The sequence below is a fragment of the Poecile atricapillus genome, chromosome 6 (assembly GCF_030490865.1).
Source record: "Poecile atricapillus isolate bPoeAtr1 chromosome 6, bPoeAtr1.hap1, whole genome shotgun sequence".
Lineage (NCBI taxonomy): Eukaryota > Metazoa > Chordata > Aves > Passeriformes > Paridae > Poecile > Poecile atricapillus.
Window position 1 is genome coordinate 32,678,955 of NC_081254.1, and position 19,015 is coordinate 32,697,969.

General features: G+C 41.2%; 1 protein-coding gene across 1 annotated transcript in view; it reads right to left on the reverse strand.

The window, feature by feature from the left end:
- CACUL1 (CDK2 associated cullin domain 1) overlaps nucleotides 1-18,795 on the reverse strand; it is a 40,402-nt gene extending 21,607 nt beyond the window's left edge. Inside the window, exons 1-3 of the mRNA XM_058841400.1 lie at nucleotides 18,394-18,795; nucleotides 12,162-12,288; nucleotides 7,833-7,935 (exon numbers count right to left, since the gene is read on the reverse strand). Of these exons, the coding sequence (XP_058697383.1) occupies nucleotides 7,833-7,935; nucleotides 12,162-12,288; nucleotides 18,394-18,652 (489 nt within the window). The 5' untranslated portion in view covers nucleotides 18,653-18,795. The remainder of the gene's footprint in view (nucleotides 1-7,832; nucleotides 7,936-12,161; nucleotides 12,289-18,393) is intronic.
- Nucleotides 18,796-19,015: the final 220 nt, after the last annotated feature.

The following is a 19,015-nucleotide window of genomic DNA, read 5'->3' on the forward strand; positions in this document are numbered from 1 at the left end:
ACCTCTGGCCCAACACCTGCTTTGGTCTCTCCAGAGGGGTGGGTGGCTGCCTGAGTTGCTACTGCTCACATATATGGATACACCTATATAAACCCAAGGGTGAAGTGTTGCTTGCTAATGAGAAGCAAAACTTCTCTTCCCCTGCACTGTTTTCCCCTCTGACAGCACCAAGCCAAAAGATGGAGAATATAGCAATAACTGGGACCTTGCAAGAAAACAAGTTCAAAGATATTCCTAAAGCCAAAGCATCTGTGGCATGAGAAACACTCAATGCTTAGCTGCACCTCAACCACCTTATCAACACTTAAAGTTATCTTCACAAACATTTTTCAGCCTTTGATGGGCATTCACCAGCAGCCCTAAGAGAAAAGTTAAATTTTATGTTGATATTTTGCTCTATTAAGTATTCTAAATTTATTATTTTTTTTCTCCTTTAAAATAGTTTTTTTTGCTTCCCTTCTTAATACACTTAATGAACACGTGGGTAATTTTCACAGCAAACAGCGATACAGAGCAGACAGTTCAGAAAGGAAAGCAAAACTGGCAAAGGAAGAAAGAGTGTTATTCCATATGCAGTTGCCAAAGGCTATATATGGTTATTCCTCATTTTGATCTTAAGGTTTTCATCTTATTGCAAATGCAGCTCTCAGGGGTGGCCAAACAAATTTCAGTTCAAAATGCCAACAACATACAAAAGTGGCAATGAGCTCCAAGGACTCCCTTTCATATATAGCTACATATACAATTTGTTGCAAATAACATGCAATGAAATCTGCATTCTAAGCAGTATGTATTCCTGCTTCACTCCTTTTCAACCTCAACTTTAAATACGGTTATACCCTCTGATTTGTATACAGCTTCTAAGATTAAAGAAAAAGGAAAATTCTACATGAAAGAACAAGTCAGACAAAAGGAGAGCATAGCCTGACACAGGGCACCACTCTTCTCTCACTGATAAATTGCCATTTTCATTAAAAAAACAAAACAACAATAAAGCCAACAAGAAAAAACACAGACAGAAGCTGTCTGGGCAGTGGAGATTTAATCCCAGGCAATGCATGCAGCCAGTCTGCCACACTTTTGACAGGGGATATAAGCACTGATGTCTTTTTTCCCCGCTGCAGATGAGAACTCTGCTAGCTCAGCTCCCAAAGCCTGTCACAGTAAGGGAGGCTGTTTCTGAGGGCACAACATTTGCACACCCAGCTGGCTCCTGAGAGTGACCTCAAGAGCCCTTTAATGGAAGGATACCAAGGAGCTGTCAACTACTGCCTTGCCTTGCTATCAAGTGGAAAACAACTGTTCTGGATAAAGACAAAAAATGTTAAGAGAGGTCCTGATGGCTTCAGAGGAAGTGCCTCACTAGTGTCAGGCAAAAATCAAGCCTTGGTTTTAACTTCTGCAATGAAGAAATTATGGTGTTGTCTGCTTTATCAGCATGAAATGCCACTTTTCAATTTTATTCTCCTGATAGCGTTTCATGTCAAGCCTCAACAGCCAAGACATTAATAGTGATAGACAACAAAAAAAAAGAGCAAGCTTGACAATCAAACTCTGCTCAACTAAAGCTTGACTTGTAAACTACCAAGTAGTAAGTTACCAAGCCAAAGAGAAATCAACAATAGTATTTTCACAGCTCATCTATGAATTACTGTAATCTGTGTGGGGAAAACAGAACCATCTGTTTTCTGTTCATCACAGAGTTACTGTATGGCAGCTCCAAACTGGCAGACTGAAATCAATTATTTGCTTCAGCACAGGACCCTTCTCCACATCCCTACATTCACATTTACAGGACACTAACTGGAGCTGGAATAGTTTTCTATAACTCATTGAATTTTGTAAGCTAAAAAGCAGCACATTGCAACAAATTCATGAGTGAACAGAAGCTGCTAAAATTTTTATATTAAGTGGCCATCCATAGAGCCCAACTTGCATTTAAAATCTGTACTTATTCAGATGCAGCTATTAAAAGAAAAAAATACTGAAAACTGTTTTGGCTGATACTTTTTACTCCTAGTCCTAGTCCAGAAAAAGAGAACACATACATTCTGCTGTTTAATTTACAAGGGGAGGGGCAGAATTAAGCATGACATTTCCTTCTTACAACTCCCCAGCAACTATTGAAAGTTTTTAAATCCACTCCTATCTTACCTGAGGGGTGTATTACAGAAACTACTCAAAAATACAAAATACACACTCCTAGCCTAAGGTTTTCCAGGAAAGAAGAGGATCCCTCATTCCTTCACTTCTCATCCTGAATCCTATCATATTGGCAATTCAGGGGGTTAGGGATAGTTTTTATGTAAGTTTGTTGCTTTTTTGGATTGTTTGGTTTTTTTAAAAAACACCCAACACAGGCAGACAGTTCAAATACTCTCCTACATTTGCTCTTATCTACCACTTGTAGGGTTAAGAACAGTTTTCCAGCAACAATTGTATTGTGTGTCTGACCACAGGAGCATAGAATGTTTGACTGGATTTCCCAAACTCTGATGCAGTTGCATTTGCTTAACATCTTCAGCTTGGCTGTGAGTCAACTGCTTCTTAGAATAAAATCCCATGGGTGCTGTTTAAAAGCTGATGTTAAAAAGACACAATTTTTTCTCCTTACACAGTGGTCATCTCAGCATCAACAGAAATGAGAAGTAACAAGAAAATACATTTGAGAAAGGATGACATACAAGACACAGTCAAAACAAGCAGCTGGAGATCCTGCATACTAACTTAACTTACCCTTCCCTTATTTGAAATCTAATATCTAAGCATTTCAACGCACTTGTGGACAAGAAACTATTATCTGAGAAAGATCTACGTTTTTTCAGGTTGAAAACCAGTTTCAATATCATTCTTAAACTGAACATATGATATGAGAAGGCAGCTGCTGGCTCAAAACGACTCGGAAAGGGCTCATAAGAAAGAAACAGAGACAACAGTTCTGTGCTTGAGGAACACAAAGTTAATCTGTTTATGAAGAGTCATTTGGCACAACCAGCAGTATGTGTAGTAGAGCTTACATTCCTATGGTGAATGGGCAGCTCCATTATCCTGGGATAATGCTCCCTGCCAAAATGCCAGCACATATGCTGCAGCATCCCTCCCACACCTGCCAAGTGAAAAGGGAGAATGGCTGTGACTACACAAATTAACCTGTTATTCATGTAAGAGGTCTGAATCTTCTAAACCACTCTTTGTTCTTTCTCAAGAAAATATAATTTGTTTACCTTGCCTTGCAATGTATGTGATGCCCAGGTCCACCTCACTAGACATTGGTATTATTAAAACATTTTTCAAAAAACAGACTTCAAGCCAAAGCACAACTGATTCAAAGGCTGTGTCTTCCTTGTCAAGCCTGCACTCCAACCTGTTCAAAGCCTCATGACATTTTCTCATGTAACTGTCCTACAGCAGGTTAGCAAGTGTAGGCTGTGTTTCATTCCCATTCTACAGGCTTGTAAAACAATAAGACATTGTATCTAAAGACCATCAAAACTGTGTAGCAATGAGAAATCTTCAGAAGCTTTTCTATCCATTAAATACATAATAATTTGTGCTGTATTTACTTGTATCTTTCTGTAACTGCAACAAGGTCTGCAGAGCTGCAGGACTACAAGCCTTTCCAAAAAGCTGCAGGTAAGAATGCTCCTATCAGCTTAACTTGCTAGTGGCTGTGTCATTTTTAATGGCAATTCAGGCAATATGGTCACCCCTACTATTTCAAGTCAAAAGCCATCTTTCTGATGTCCACACACAAAGATACAAACATTTATAACATTTCTGGTTTCTACCATCTGAGTTCAAATCATCCATAGGATCTGACTGAGTTCAGTGGAATTCACAGCAATAAATCCACTTTAATATTAAAGCTGCTTTTGCTGATACCTTTGCCAGGGGTTCTTTGAGCACCTTAAAGCCCTCATTCAGGACACCTGGCTCCCATACACATTCTCCCAAGGAAACAGCAAGTGGGACAACACTTTCATACACTGCACTGACTGGTTTGAGAGCCAACAAGACAAAAGGCTGAGAAGTTGTAACGATTAATATCAGGCAGGAAACCTTTCTGGCATTGCACAACAAAGACTACATAAACCTGCAGGTCCTGGAGGCCAAACAGCAGACATGCAAATTATCCACTAACACCAGCGACTCCTCAGTGCAGTCATGTTCATTATAAAAAATATAATTCATCATCATAAAAACCCCACCACAAACAGAAAACAACAGATCCCTTTTTCTCTCTCCTCTAGATAAAAAAAAGGTGCAACATGACAAATAAATGGTTTTCAGCTCTCGATCAGTTCACAAAGGAAGCACTGAGTTTATTCTAACTGAAAGGAAAATATTGCACTGCACCTGCACAAAAAAGCTACGTTTGTAACAAGCCAGCTCAAAGCCACAGCACATTCTGACTGTCAATGCTTTGAGTATTTTCCAGCATTTTTTGCTGAAGAGATATGCATGAGTAAAGTGCTTGATTTTAAATTACTTTATCAGAGTGAATAAGAATAAATTAAGCCAGAAACACTAGTGCCCAACACAAATACAGGTTTACTCCTTTTCAAGAGATGTATTTAATTTGAAAGCATATGTTTGTGTATCCACCCTACCTCACACATCTGAATGACTCAGCAATTACCCAGAAAAACAGCTGACATTATTTTAAACCACCACATAATGAACCACGTCCATTACCAGTGAAATGTTTCCAAACAAAGCATCTTAGAAAAATCATCTGCATGCTACAGGCTTCACAGACCTCAAGACAACAGGGAAAAAGTTAATGTGTGTTTTCTGCAGCGACACTTTTATTTTTTTTAAGCTGACAAAATGCAAAATTCCTATCAACTCAAGAATTAGGGACACTGAACTCTCAATTACCAAAAGTGTGCATGGTAAAACTCTATCTTAACCAATGAAGAGAAGCTGGTCAGACTGATCAGCTGCAGGAAAGGAAAGCAATCCTTGCTGTGAGTCTCTCTAAAGCAGTCTGAAGAGAGGATCATTAAATGACAGATACAGTAATGAGGGAGCTGGAAATGGCTTGGCATACAGGAGGCCCCATATCAGCCTGATGACGAGCATTTCCTCTCATCTAAACGCACCATTACTCAGCAAGCATGGCTCACTGCTTTGCACTCAATGTCCAACATGCAGAAATCCACCAGCCCAGCCACATTTTCCTGTGGCCTCCGCCACCACTTAAAGTAGCTCTCTTAGCTGAAAAGCTGAAACAAACCTTTGGGAATGCACAGGGCAACAAACACCAACACCACACAAGCTGTCCTGCAGTCTGGAAAAGCAGAAGTTACACAGAATGACCAGGGTTTGTTCTGAGTGTCCCAGCACAGTGTCCAGCTAAGGACACATGAGTGTCCATCACTCTGCTGACTCCAGCTGTGGCCAGCTGCTCAGGCAAGCACAGGGCTACCCACACAGGGAGGGGGGAAATAAATATATACAGGGAGTTTCTACAGTGAATGCCCCAAAGAGAGAAACCAAACTCCATTAAGACTAAATCCAGGCAAGAGCAAGTCTGACTAGTCCCCTGAGGTGCTCCCACTTTTACTTTTTGGTATCTGGGTTTTACTGGTTTGGCTGTTGATGAGTGGTTCCTGTAGGAGACAGCTTGCTCTGGCACGTTGGTTACATGCAGACATTCTGCAGCCCACTTGCCATTTAACTGTTACACTGCTATGCAAAGAAGGTGCTGGCCTGTCCAGAGAAAGACATTGCATTTGTCTGCCATTTCAGTCTCCATAACCATCTGTTTTCTTACATATACCAACATTCCTGCTTCTACTAGGCTACTTTTATTACTAAAAACCAACAACTTGCATCAAGTCATAGCTTGCCAAATAAACAGAACTCTTAAATGTTGTTGGCAGGTGAATGAGATTATGTCAGAAAGCAAAACACCACAAACTGTGCATTAAAAGAATTCACATATATAGGTTTTTTCATTGTTTGCCTGTGGGAACCAGAAGCTTCCAAGCAACCAACATTTACAAAGTAATTTGCTATTGTTGCTAGGGTAAAGATCTAAAACTGCATTTTCAACATAAATCCCGAGTAACTGAATGTCATCAAAATGTATTAAGATCAAAGAAGTATCAGGATAATTAAAGATATTGTAGTAATTTCTTAAGAATAAATTTCACAATCCACAGCTAAAACAGTTTCTTTATAGAACAATTTTTTGAGGCACGTGAGAGTTTTACTTCCAGCAGCTCAAAAAGATCCATTTGTCATCCAAAAGCCAAGTCATGTTCACACGTCAGACAAAACTCACATAATGCACTCAAAGATGCTATCGTGTTATATTACAGGTGTGTCTAACCTACATAAGGAAGCTTTTGCAAGGCAAAGATTGCATTAAATAATTGTCTCAATTATTCTTTCAACAAGCTGATGTTCAGAAAGCAGCCCTGTTTTTAGGCAAAAGTATTTAGGCTCATATGTGCTAAGCCAAACTTTAAAATCAGCTGCCTCAGTTTTGGGACTTAAGAGAAAAGACTCAAAAATTAGCACGGAGTAAAGAATTTAGGTTATTCCCAAATTCGAATCAAACTAAAGCAGTGTATTACCATGGGATATATCAGAAGAACTGGCCAAACCTGTATAGCTAAAATTATTCATAGTTCTCACACAGAAGAAAAAAGTGCAGGCTGCACCAGCTCAGCAGAACCAAGGGAAGGCTTTATTTTAAATACTATGTTCACCAACTCCAAGCAATTTTTACAGAACACTGAGGCTGTCACTCTATGAGGAGTAAAGAGAACATAAAAGAGAAAAGAAGAAAGAACCTAGCAAATACCATGCCTATTAAATGCTGGGTGGTTATTTTTCTTTATAAGGAAAGCCACAAGAGGAAAACAGTGCAACAAAAAGGACATCAGAGAGATCACAGCGCTATATATTTTGGGAATGCACATTTAGCCAGAAACACCTGATGCAGTTAAAGCATTAAGACTGTTTTGGGCTGACAGAAATTAGTTATCAATGTGTTAGAAGCACTGAAGAAGCTGCTGCAGTTTAGGGTTTCTTTGTGTCTGTCTCCTCTACTTCATGCACTGCAAATCAGTACAGAACTCAAACATCAGTTACAGAAGTGAAAAAAGCTGCAGGGAAAAATCAAGAGGTGTTGCTGCTACAACCATGACAATTTCAAGAACATATCTGGAGTTTCTAGTCTAAAAGGAATGTTCAACAAGGAACACACATGAAAACAATCATGGATGCACAAGTAAGATGAAGAGAAGGATAGGGATATACAAACTCTTCATATTAGGACTGCTGTAAACCACTGACATCTACAGATAGGCAAGAAAAATGCAGAATAAGGTGTAACAGAACTCTGTATACAGTAATTCTTCACTTATACTTCACAATCTATATTTAATTCACTTAAATTTTTTCTTTAGATTTTCCCTTTTGTGTTGCTTCTTGTGCACAAGAACTATAAACAGTTTATACACACTTACACAGGAATGGCAGACATTTATTTCACATGCTTAGATCATGACTGACTGAAGTATTTATATCCCAGATTATACTTAAGATCTCCCATTCTCCATTCTTTCATTCTGTACCATATGTTCAGGTTTAGCCACTGTTCTCCACATGGTTGAGATCTTCAAGGTCTGGCAGTGCCAAACCTTTGGATCTCGTAGTTGGTTTTCTGTCTGACAGCCCATTAGTGAGTGAAGCAATTGACAATTTTCTAAGTTAAATCAATCTTAATAGCAATCCCCTCCATGGGCCACCTACATACTGCTCTGATATAATCACAGATCCCAGGAAAGAGAGAATTAGATTGTGCAGCTTCTTACCTGCAGCTCCTTTGAGACTCTCTCTAAGTGGTTAGTTATCTTTTTTATTAGGTCACTATACATCTGTTCCGAATGCTGCTGGCATACACACTTATACACACAACTGCAGAAACAAATATAGGAACAAACAATGAACTTACAACAGTTTGCAATGAACAGTAACAGACTTCAAAACATTTTGTTCAAGTTTCAATTTAGAGGATAATAGAGTTGAGTGAATGATTGTTGAACTTTTAAATACAGTCCTAAGCTTGCAATGAGCTCCAGCAGGCTCCCCTGGAGGCTCCAGGGTGTCCATCCCATTCCCCCTCCCCAGCTTCATTTTAACTTACAATGAGTTCTCGTAACAGTGCACTTCAAAACAGCCAGGACAGTTCTGTTAACAGTACATTCCCACTTCTGGCTTTTGTCTCTCCAATGTGAAGTCTCCATTAAAATAAGCAGGTTTAACAATTCTATGACTATTCTAAGGCAAAACCCTTACTACAAGAAGGGGAATGCTGACAAGTGTCATTGAAGTTGCATCAAAACCATGGCAGCATTAAAAAGAAATGGCAAAATTTCTAAAATTACAGAGCCAAGCATGCTTCTCCATTCTTTGTTACTTTGATTCTAAGAAAATTCTGCACTTTCATAATAAGGAAAGATGCAGAAAAAGAGCAATAAAACTAATTATGTATTCTGCAGCTTTGCTGTGTTAACTCTGGTCTTCAGTGCAACCTTTGATTCTTAAGAACACTTTATCGCTCTCATACTGCAATATAACATCCAAAAACAAGGCTACTCATTGAAGACATATTTACAGCAGTTGTAAAACAAATACATGGATTACTTTCAGCAAGATGTTATTCAAGTAATCATTACTGTCAGGACTAACACCAACATTCATCTGTACCAAGCAGCTTTTACTCCTCAGTCAGCATTTTGAAATTCAGCTGCCAAATCCAAGAGGCCTCAGGGAGGGGTCTACCAGGGAGACTTCACCTGGTATCTTGGGCAAGTCACATCTCTGTTCTGCTCCCCTCTCCACTCCTCTGTACCAAGAACTGTGACAGCAAGCAATTTAGGCCAGAGACTGCTCTTAGGACATGGGCAAACAACTGATTTCCAGGGAGATACAGATGCCAGCCCTGAATTCTGTAAGCTTTAAATGGCCCCAAAAGCCCAAAGCTATGGGACAGCAACATTGTATCTCTGTAGGGGAACTATCACTTTCCAATTCTCTACTGAGAAGATGGTACAAAAACAGGCAAACTACAAAGATGGCAAAAGTCTGCTTATTTGGTGAACCATGTCATTTCTTAAAACTAAAAGACACCCTACACCTCTCATATTATTGTATTTTAAAAATAATTGAGTATCTGTAGTTTGATATTATTTAAATACTAGCAATCAAGGTCATTTTTTTTTATATCAAGTCTACCAATAGCAGATCCTTTATTAAAACAAGCAACTGCAAAAGATATTTTGGTACAATGCTCTTTGCTAAGAGCAAACATATCAGCTTGGTTTGGATCAAATAGAGAAACACTGCTAAGAAAAGGGAGACCGATTTTTGTGATCTCTTACAAAATCAGCCAGCTGGGTAACCACAGCAAATGGCCACACATTTGCTCCCACACATTTGTTTGCTCCACAGCTAACCAGTACACAGACACTTCCACACCTGACTTCCTTATTTGTATGCAACTAAACTGAATTTTAAAGTACACTTCTCCTTAGTGTTACACATACTATTGCTGCCGCTATTTCTGCAGCATGTTCTGTAGTCAAACACCAGTCTTCCCATGTACACACTGGGTGTGCTTACATTTTATTTGAACACTTCTATTTAGATGTTCCTTCCCCATTTTGAGATCCTGTTTTCAGTTCCTGATTGTGAGCTAATTCTGTGAATCATCCTTGCCCTGATATTACCCAAAAGAAGTCACAAGCTTGTTAGTTCTTTAATATAACCAAACACCTTAGGAACAGGAAATCCCAAAAAGGACATTAAAAGGGTAAGCAGTGGATGAATATCCAAGCTCTCTAAGTTTCTGAGGAACAGAAAACTATACCTAGGAGGCAATGGAGACTGCCAGAAGTACAGCTTAGCTACTCATGTTTTCCTCATCTCAAACCTTCCTTCACACCTCTTGCCAATTTATCCAACCCTTTTGTAACTGGAAGTGACTGCACAGGCAGGATTTGGACCGGCAGTTGAAAACAAGCACTAATGACACTTTGATACCCTACAGATAAACTGGTCCATGGTAAACATCTGCATATACACCTTGGAAATTGTCTCCCAGATCTCATCCCTGGGGAGTAAACACCTACAGCTATCAGCTATCACTTGAGCATGTCAAATATAGAAAATACCCAAGTATTTGGGTATCTCATAATGTATTTTGAGTTTTCATTATGGAAAACTTGATTCCTTTAGTCAGCATAAAGATGACCAAAAATACTACTGTATTTTCACACCAGTTTCACTGTAAAGAAAAAAAAAATATACGTATCTTTGAAACACTTCAAGAAAGATTCCATTTTTCAGACTAAAGAAGCAAAGAAGATCTAAATTCCAAGTCTGTTACAAACTCTCAAAAATACTCCAAGCAAACACCCTTGCTTCAATTATCAATTATCCTTCCCTTGTCAAACTATCTTGTCCAGATTGTCAAAGTCTAAAAATATTTTAAAAAAAACAAAATCAATCTCCTGGTTGGAAAAGGCTGTGGCAGAGTAATTACAACCACAGACATAATTTTTAAAAGAAAACTGACACACCAGCTTTACCAGTTACACTAAACTATGGAAAATATTTAGCTTTGGAAATAGTAAAATATATTCAGCAGATATCCATGCATCATTACAGTCCTGCACCAAGTGACCCAGATGTACATGGGTTATCCAGGAGAAACTCAAAACTAAATATTCCTTCAGTAAATAAAACTTTGAGGCGTAAAAGATGAAAAGGATGAACTCCAGTTATCTGCAAACCATAACTAGGTATAATTAAACCATTAAGTTTGCACACCTACTCTTTATCAGAGATGACTTTTGAGAGATGTCTTACTACAGACTTCTTGCACATTGGAGATTTCAAGCTGGGAAAGGATTCTGGTTACTTCCACTAAAGCTGGCTCTCTTAATTCAAACAACCATATCAATTTATTCACATGATCATTGATATCTGAGTCCTGATAAAAGCAGTTCTAAAAGTTTGGAGAGGAAAGAGTAAGTTTTCAACAGAAACTAAGGGACAAAACTAAACACCTGCCTTTCTTTTTTCTGCTTTCCTAATCCAAAGTTTTAAACTGCAGAAACAAAGTGGCTAAGAGTAAGCGGGCATGAGACAACAGAGCTGAAAGTCTCTAAAAACAGCCATCAGTGACTGAAGCTGGCAGCATTATTCCACAGAGGGCAACATTTGTGAAAACAACCAAGACAGTAGTGCCACAGTTGTGCTGCTGGCAAGGGCCAGGCGTTTTAATGGAATCTTGGCCAGTAAATCCAGCAGGAGTCACCCACTTTCCATCCTATTCACCAACACCCTGAATACCTGTCCCATCTACAGACCAAAAATCCCCATTTTAGTTCATCCCTTAAGAAACTGCCAGGTCTCTAAAGCATTTAGCACTTTGGTTTGGAGCAGCAGTGTGATGGGGAAGCAAACTCTGCACCATTCCCCATACTGAGCACTAGTTTAGCCTGAAGGGCAGTTCTGTTTCGTGACTGGATCCCTTTTAAACCAAACTGCAGCTCTAAGACAGGCACAGCCCAAGCTTTCTCCAGAAAAGAATGGAGATACAAAGGAGTGTCCTTCAAACTGTCTGCAACTGGCCAAGGGGAGAACACACCAAAACACCTGAGGCAAAACACAAATGACAATTTACATCAAAGGACCTTGGCACCAGGTGCTTCTATTTCCTTCTGCATGTTAACCACACCAAATTGGTTCCTATTAGATATCATAAAGAAGCCTATTGACACATTAAATCAACTGCCTACCATGCCAATCTCTTTGGAGAAAAGGATGTTGAGTCTTTAACACATTTCCTAGTACATTACACTAAGCAACTGTGATGGGGTTTATTTTAGTGTTTTCAGCACTTCTGCAGTTTAATTCTTTAGAATTTATTCCTGTTAACATGGTATTTCAAGATATGTACCTATTCTTCCCTCTACCCATTTAAACAGTACTGTATTTCACATAACTTTCCCATTTGTCTCCTCAAAGGTAAAAAATATGACATATGCATAAACAGCAAGATCAAATAAACATTTCCTTTTAAATGAAATGAAAAAAGGAAAGTAAGTTATGTAGCATTTAAAGTATTTCCTTACCTGTATATTTGTTCATAGGAGATAGGGATGTAGTCACCAGGACTCTGAGTTAAAAGCTGATCTATGGCACTGTCCAACTTTGGCCAATATGTGCTCTTATAGTCTTCAATTGTTATAACATTCATTACTGCAAGAAAAAGACAAGAATAGATTTAGTAACTTCACCTAAAAGACTAGAAACAAGTGAATGCTCTGTGATTTCAGATCACACCAATAACCAGGCCAGCTGGGAACAGCTCACTTCCACTAAAATAACCTCATCTGAAACTAAAGCCCAGACTGAACTTGTACCTTTGTATTTACAAAAAGAAAACCTGCCAAATCAGTGCTTCAGTATTTCTCAGGGGCCTAAGTAACATGGAAAAGCAAACTCCTGGGAGTTCTAACATGAAATTAGAATAATAAAAATTTATAAAAATATTAGTTCACACTAATAAATTATGTAACTCTGTGGCAGTTCAGAATCAATTATTAACGTGGCATCTTCACATTCAGGAGAACAAGCTCTGGCTAAGACCAGTAGGTTTTTGAATATTCTTTCCCAGCAGATGGATTAATTCCATAAGTCTCAGGTGGGACCAACAGCTTCCTTGGTCTAAAAGATGATGCAATTCCCCTCTGCCTACAACTGCAGTTAGGCTTCCAGGCAACTTTTTTGAATCTGTATTACAGTTCCCCTCTAGCAGGGACAATTACACTCCTTTTCCAGATAAAGATCACCACAGGGAAGAATAGGAGGTGTTTAAATTAGCGCTCCCCACTGCTCCCTGATCTTCCTCCTGAGCTTCCCAACTGCACCCTCTTGCACCAGTGACTCAGGACGCCTTCACAGACAGGGAAGGGTTTGGATCTCTCTCTTTTCAGGGAGGATTTCTGAACCAACCACTCGTGGCTCAGCTCCGACAGGTTCACACCCTCCCTTCAGGGCTGTAGCCACAGCACTACCTCGTTGCCTTGTAACACCATCACAGCTTCACAGTACCCACTCAGAAAAGCCCTCAGCAACCAAGAGCACCTCAATCAAATCTATTATTTGAATGCAAGCAATGAAATCAAATCAAATCAATCAAAACAAAAAAGGATCAAAACTATCTAGCCTTGGAAATATTGAATAGTTTCTTCATTTGAGCTCCACATGAGGGTCTGGCCTAAATGGAACAGAGAATAAAGATACTTCTCACCCCACACAGACCAGTTTAGACACAACACTGGAAAGAAATATTTTGATTAGGGATAAATTTTAAATATACATTTATATTCATTGATGGTTTTGAGAAGCAATATTTTTGAAAGGTATTTTCACAAGGGGTTGAAAGGAGCTGGGTGAGTCACTTTTGGCAGCATTATAAAGAACAATTCTAAGGAAATTGGCAAAACAGTTATGAGTATCATGAGGAAAAAAAAAAAGATCGTAAAGAGAACATGGAATAGAGAGAGGTGTGAGACAAGGAAATGCTGGAACTCCACCTGCACGAGCAAGTATTACAGATTTCTTTGTGTGTCATGTTAGGGTACTTCAGCCAGAAACTTTGCTTAGAGAAGGATGCTAGTGCATCCTTCATCCAGCTGCAGCCATTGGTGCCCTCTTGCCTCACAGCTTTTACAGAATCAAATATAGTTAACCTGAAAATGTCTCAGCAGTGACCAGGTCCCCCCAAGTGCTGCAGGACACTGCCCCAAGAGCCCAGCAGGCAAACTGAAAGGACATCACTGTTTGCTAAGACGAGAGTGAAGGTCACAGGGCTGGCTGCACAACCAGCAGGATTTCAGGTAAGAAGTCAGCTCCCCCATGTAAAAGCACCCATGCAGCCAGAAACAGCACAGCACCTCCCTGGCAGTAAGCTCAGCCCTTACTCCTTGCCTTGCAATGCCTTGTTTGAGTTCTCATCCCTTACAGAGCCCACACTCCAGGCACATCTTCTCAGGAGCAGCTCCACATAGCACCTTTACTATTCCTGCTTACACTCCACAGCAAAACCTGAGCTTTTGTTTTTTAGTTTGTTACCCAAAAAAGATGGGCCTGCACAGAACCACTCTGTTCCACAGAAAATATTAAGCTGAAGTCAGCATAAACATTAGACCAAGTCTTGCTTTAAGATTTCAATGTATAATCACACCCACATCTGGTGTAACATATTAAATGAGCCAAATTAATTTGAAAGAAAATAGCCAAGTAAGAATTGCGAACACTGCAAAATCATTTTAACATGCTGTTGAGATGTTAATTTTTTATTTTATTTTTTTTACAATATGGAAAAAAAAAAAAAAAAAGCAGCAGCAAACAGGAAAGTCATCCCATTAGACATGCTGCACAGGTAAAGGACAAAACACTTTTACAAAAAGCCCCGTGAGACTCGCATAGAAAAGTCAGCATAGAAAATTCACTGATAAATTCACAGTAACATTCTAGAAAAGCTTCATTCTCATTCAAGTCTCTCACAAGTACTGTGTAATTTGATTTCCACACTTCAGTTCTGAAACTAAGCCAACCACAATATTTACATAGCTAAAAGTCCAAGACTACAAACTGAACAATCACTGTTTTTATTCTTCTAATACAGAAAACAAAGTACGTTAAAATTTTATTAACTATCACAAGTTAGTAACATCCTTTTTTCTCCTGGCAGTGGTTAAATACACAGAAGTGAAGGGTGGCCTAAAGACCCTCTGTCTACAAACTGCAAGAACAGGGTCGAGACCAGCAAGGAAGGAATCACACAGATCCTTAGCAAGGAAAGACAGATTGCCCTTTAATTTTTCATTTCTCCCTCTTTTTAGGATGTCATGCTTAAATGCTTATCCCTTCATTAGGTGTTCAAGATTTAAAAGGATTTTCCCAAAAGCTTCCACTCCCGAACTGCAATTCAGTTGGTTTCTGGGAAGTGACACTGATATTTTGTAAGAAAGCATGCTAGAATGCAGGATTTTATCCAGCTCCAGGAAGGTTGGGGAGGTGGGGCTGGGGGAGAAATCAGTCTGACAGAATCAAAAGAAGTCAGTATTTTCCATAGAATTCAGCATTTTCCAGAAGTCTTTATTGAAGACTTCACAAGTAAAGCTTAAGCAACAACTGCTGCTTTTCCGTACAAAAAAAAGTTCAAAAGGAAAACTTTGAGTGAAATGCAGCAGTGAAACCATTTCAGGAAAAAAAGAATATGCATGAGCTACCATAACCTAGATATATCAGTATTAGAGTCAAAATGGAAACACAGTCTGCTTCAAGCTACCAAATTCTTTGACATCAACTTCAATGAAAAGAATGGCAAAACCCACTAAGATATTGGGGGAAAAAAAACCAAACCAAAAAACCCACAACCCACCAAGAGTAGGTATACATCCCTCATGGAACTGGTAATAAAACCTTACACTCACTTTTTCAAATCTGTAGCTAAAAAGCAAGAGACAGAGCAGGGTGGCTGATCCAACCTACTGCCAAGTAGGCAGACATCAGTCTGACAATTATCTGTCATTTATTCTGGCAAAAAAAACGAAAGAAAGCAACTAAGCATCTTTCAGAAGCTGTATTTCATCTCACCAAGTGAGATACACAAAACTTTACTGCTCAACTAGCAGTGCACCCTACAATCCTCAATATTTTGCTAGAGTGTACAAACTCTTCAGGCAGCTGTCCAAGAGGCATCTACAGTATGGTCCTGTGCTTTCCTCTTTCTCAGCCCCCATGTGCCTGTTTTCACAATAGATTTTGCTCTGTCCCCCTGCCTGACACATCCCAGCATACATCAGCAAGTTCATGAGTTTGCCCCGTGGTTGCTTCCAATTCTATTCTATTTTTATAACCTGTTTCTCAGCCTGAATTAAGGCTGGTTAGTAAAAGTAACTTTCTCTTCATCAGCGCATTTGCCCACGCAGCAATGCACACACACTGCACTGAACAATGTTATGCAACAGGGAAGGCAGCAGATTTAATGGATATGCCAATGCACACAGCCACATGTTGTCTGTCCCAATGGCACTGGCATCAACAACATTTATAACCACCCTTTCCTGAACAGAAAGAAACAAAATGGAAACTCTTCATTGCTCACCACAATCAAGTTATGCTGCAATTATTATTATGGAAGAGTTTTTCTTTAAGTACTGAAAGTTCTTTGTCTTCTTTTCTTTCATGAGCTTTTAAAAACACTTTTCACAACACTACTGCTTTTTAAATCCACAGCTATGACTGAAGGTGATCAGCCATAAATATTTAGTCTTAAGTTTACTACAACATAAAAGTTTTTCTTAAGTTGCTTTAAGTAGAAGAAAATCTATTAAAGAACTATTAAGTGAACTATGCATTACTCTAATTTTAGCTCTCAGTCTTACCAAAATCTCAAGGAAGGAGAACTGGATTTAGCAACTTTGAAAGACAGGAAGGATACTCTGTCCAGGGCAGCCTCTGCATCATGAAGCAAGGCAACATTCAACTGGAGAACTGCCTTATGCAGCAGAGAACAGACAACTTTTCTACTAAACCTGGGACTGCCACATAAACCTGGGTCTCCACACATTCTCTGCCATTAATGGGACAGAGCAGGCAGGAGGGATCCAGCACACCTTAATTCCCTCTTAGGGAACATTCATATCCAAAGCGACCTTTCTCCCTTTTCCTATGTGTGAAAATTAAACAAAGGTGATTCAGGGATCCTCTGTCAGAGCCAGAATAAGAACAAGCAGGACCCCAACTCAGCTCCTTTAGGTTCTCAGTCAATACTTCTTTGGACTTGCTCCATCTACTTACATGTACCATCACCACTATCCCCAACACAAAGATGTGGAAAAGTTCTAATGAATTTCCTTTTTTGAAGGAAAATAATTTAAAAAAAAAAAACAACAAAAACCAGTAAGATATTATGTTGGAATACCAGCACTGGAGAAGTGAAAACAAGAACCCCAAAACTCCACCCTAAGCAAAATCATGCTCTGCAGCTGCTACTTCTTCCCCTCAGATGTAAATTGTGGATTAGCTGGAAAGTCACCTTCCCACTTGCTGGAGATCCAGCTTGAAAACCATTTTCATTCTGAAACAGAAGGAAAAACTAAGATTCTGAAAGTCTGGACTAGGACTTCAAGAGTCTAGTTTAGCAAGGTTGAACGACATCTCATTTCAACTGTCTCGAGGGTTTAGAAGCCACCCCAAGGTACCTGGAGCCCTGACAAGTGAGGCAGGCAAAGTGCCAGGGAGCTCACAGAGCCTGGGAGCCTTAACTTCAAAGCAGTCAGCCGTGGCCATGTGCCACAAAACCCAGGCTTACCCAAGAAACAGAGATCCAGAAGCCTGAACTTTGAGCTTTTGATCACCTCTGGACATGGACAGGTGAGAGAGCACGGGGGAAAGCAAGGAGGACACACAAAGTGCATTTTCCATCAAAATTTTATCATGGCAATTACACAGTTGCACTTTCAGGAATGATTTGAACTATCCAAATCCAAGTTTTCTGACGATACACAAGAAAAAAAGGTCTAATTTGCCCAGAAGGGTGACTTTTAGAAAATAAAGCAGAGCTGAAATGTACAGCAAAAAATCTTTCCTTCCCTCGAATCTAGCTCAGGAAAAAAAAAGGAAAAAAATGCCATTTTTGTTAGAAGCTACACACAAAAGCCATTTTGGAACCCCCAATGCCAGGATAGATGGAGCTCTGAACAACCTGATCTAGAGGAAGGTGTCCCTGCTCAAGGAGGGGGCCTGGAACAATATGGTCTTTAAGGTCCCTTCTAACCCAAACCATTCTGTGGTGATTCTATTTTTGGGGCTAACTTGGGTAAATTAATCCTTTGTCGCTCCCACCAGACCTTTGCAGACATTTGTCCCTTCCGGGACAGAATGTCCCTTCCAAGGGCTCTGCCCAGAGCTGCCACCAGCAATCCCAAACAGGGGATTTTCTCCAATTCATCTCTACGTTTTTCAGCCTGAGAGACAAAGTCTACAGAAAAGTACGACCTGAGCTAAAAGGCTTCAGAAAAAGCAGCAGCGAGATCCCTGCCCACGCTCACTCTCCCAGGTCTACAGCCACATCCACCCTGACAGCAAAGCAGAAGTTGGGGCGCTGTGCGAGGAAAGGTTATTTTCGCTTTCCAAAGCGCCTTAACCCGTTTGACTTCGCTTCGAGAAGCCTCTGGAGGCGAGAGCCACGTCGGGGTAGGAGAGAGCCGAGCCCGGCCCCTGAAGGGAGGGGGCAGCGGGTTCACTGCAGCAGGCGAGGCCCCCCGCGCCCGGGCCCGGGTCACTCACGGAACTTGGAGGTCGAGGCGCTGATGTTGATGGCGGCGATGGCCCCGGCCGCCCCCGCCCTGCCGGCGGCAGCCCCCGGCTCGCAGCCCCGCAGCCCCGCGCCGTTGTGCTCGGGCCCCGGGCGCGGCGGCCCGGCTGGCGGCAGCAGTCGCTCCCCGAGCAGGTGCCGCCCGTAGCCGCCCGCGCCCCAGTTGTTGTGGTTCTGGTCGTCCATCATGGCCTCGCCGCCGCCCTCCTCCTCCATGCTCTCCTCCTCCATGGCGGGCACCTGGCTGCGGGAGCGGGGCGGGATCAGCGCCCGCCGCCCATCGCCGCCGCCTCAGGCCCGGCGGGGCTCGGCGGGCTCGGCCCGGGCCCCAGCCCAGCTCCGGCCGCGCCGCGCGACACTTCGCGCCGGGCGGAACGCGACAGCCGCGCCGCGCGGCGCCGCCGCGGGGCATGCTGGGGAATGTAGTCCTGCGGGGCGGAGCGACTGGCGGGGCGTGGAAAGAGGCGCGGCCGGCGCGGGGTCCGTGCCCGACCGCGCCCGGGGTTGGCAATTGCCGGTTCTCCCATGCCAGGGAGCTTTTCTCTGGAGCGGGGAGGCTCCGGCAGGGCCCGAGCGGAGAGCGGGCCCCGTGCC